The sequence below is a fragment of the Oryzias melastigma genome, linkage group LG16 (assembly GCF_002922805.2).
Source record: "Oryzias melastigma strain HK-1 linkage group LG16, ASM292280v2, whole genome shotgun sequence".
NCBI lineage: Eukaryota > Metazoa > Chordata > Actinopteri > Beloniformes > Adrianichthyidae > Oryzias > Oryzias melastigma.
Genome location: NC_050527.1, coordinates 27,554,919 through 27,556,727, shown reverse-complemented (window position 1 = coordinate 27,556,727; position 1,809 = coordinate 27,554,919). Strand labels below are relative to the sequence as shown.

The 1,809-nt window shown below is 43.2% G+C and overlaps 1 protein-coding gene across 2 annotated transcripts in view; it reads right to left on the bottom strand.

Annotated features, from left to right (window-relative positions):
• Window positions 1–766: 766 nt before the first annotated feature.
• tmem106ba (transmembrane protein 106Ba) overlaps window positions 767–1,809 on the bottom strand; it is an 11,519-nt gene continuing 10,476 nt past the window's right edge. For both annotated transcript variants that reach the window (XM_024258591.2, XM_024258590.2), the window contains exon 8: window positions 767–1,504. In XM_024258591.2, the coding sequence (XP_024114359.1) occupies window positions 1,384–1,504 (121 nt within the window). In that variant the 3' untranslated portion in view covers window positions 767–1,383. The remainder of the gene's footprint in view (window positions 1,505–1,809) is intronic.

Genomic DNA, 1,809 nt, shown 5'->3' with positions numbered 1-1,809 from the left:
TCGTGTTTTGAACTACATCATAACTCGTCTGTAAACAGGAAGTTGAGGAATAAATGAGTTTTATTCACCAGCGACTGACTGAAAGACCACAGACTCGTCTGGATGAAGTCCAGAGACGTCTCCGGTGAACGTCGGGATGAAGACATCTGCTCGAGTCATCAGAACAGCTCACTTCCTCTGTGAGGTCCGGCTCAGGGGTCCGGACCAGAACATGCTTTTGGACAGAACCCCCTTCTTGTGTCGTCTGAACTCGAATAAAAGGTCTCTTTAGATGCATGAGTACAAATAAGGAGTTTATGATGAAGGAAATCCCCTCAGAGCAGCTCATCATGTCTGCAGGCTGAAACAAACCTGCACTGAAGCAGGTCTGCTGGATCAATCACACAAAAAACAGTTTAAGCAGCACTGACCTCTGGTGGACACGTCATGACATTACAACCTGGACATTTACATAAAAAATATTCATTTTTCTTTCTGGTTGATGACTTCAATGTTCAGGTCTGTGAATTTATTCTGTTTCTGGAAAATAAAATATCTTATGAAATCCCTGTAAACAAGCATAAATTATTAGATAAATATTAAAAATAAAACCCTAAAAATCTAAATCGTGCAGCAAAAATCCTGCAAATTAAAAATAAATATTCAACTAGAACACTTTGATTATTTCATGAATGTTAGGAGTCATTTTTGGATAATTTTTCCTCATATTTAATCTTGTTTCATGTCTGTCGCCCCCTGGTGTCCATTGGCAGAATGACAGGATCCGTTTCCAACGTGACAATGAGTTTATTTTCAGCTTCATGCGTTAAAACCACAAAACCACTGCATAGATGTTAGAAAGAGTCGACATGTCATCTGCAGAGAGCAGCTTCAGATGGTAGAAACGGTAAGAAAAGAACCATGAACACAGAAGAGAAACTCAGACAGCGTTAAAAACAGCAAACACATCACAGCTGCTGAACCCACAAAAACAGAAGCAAGTTAAAAGTCGAGATGCTGAGAAGCAAAAACAAACCGTCAGGAAACCATCCCTTCAAACATTTTCTCAGCAGCTTCACTGATTAAAACTCTTTAAAAATCTTTTAATTCATTTACTGGAGGAGGAAAAACAGAAAACGGGATCTCTATTGCACTAAACTGTGAAGGAAATAACGGAAACGTTGAGCGGTTTGATTCCCACTGCATCCAAGTCCTGGTCTTTGAGGAAGAGGAGGATTCTTCCTCGCTCTGTGCGGATCGTTAGGAGGAAACGGGAATGTGGCGTCTGCAGTTCCATGGGACTAAACTACAGTGGTTGGGAGTTTGAGTCGTCTCTGTGCAAACCAAACAGATGAGAGACCCCGGCGCCGGCTTCGTCCCTGGACTCGTCCTGACTCCGCCCCCTCACTGGTACACCTGCACGTTCCCGTGCAGCGACGTGGTGTTGCCGCCACAGTCCACGTACTGGTACATCTCCTGGGAGACCTGCTCCGTGTGGCCGAAATACGAGGTGGTCACCGTCACCCTGGAAGCAGAGAGCAGGGCGGTCAGAGCGAAGCTTTGATCAAACGTTCTTCACTGACAGGAGACGCTGCAAACTCCAGTCTGACGGCTTCTGAGGTCAAATCCAGGTTATACACTTACAGACATAAATGGAGCAGCACAAAGAAATATTTTCATTTGAAGAAAAACTTTAAAAAAACTGAAACTGTCTCCAAAACAAATAAGAAAATGTGTTTTAGCAGCAGCTACTAACCTGAACTTTTTCTAAGATGATCCTAATTTTATGAGTGGGCGGGGCTTTGAGCCCATTGGCTACAGGGACATGAC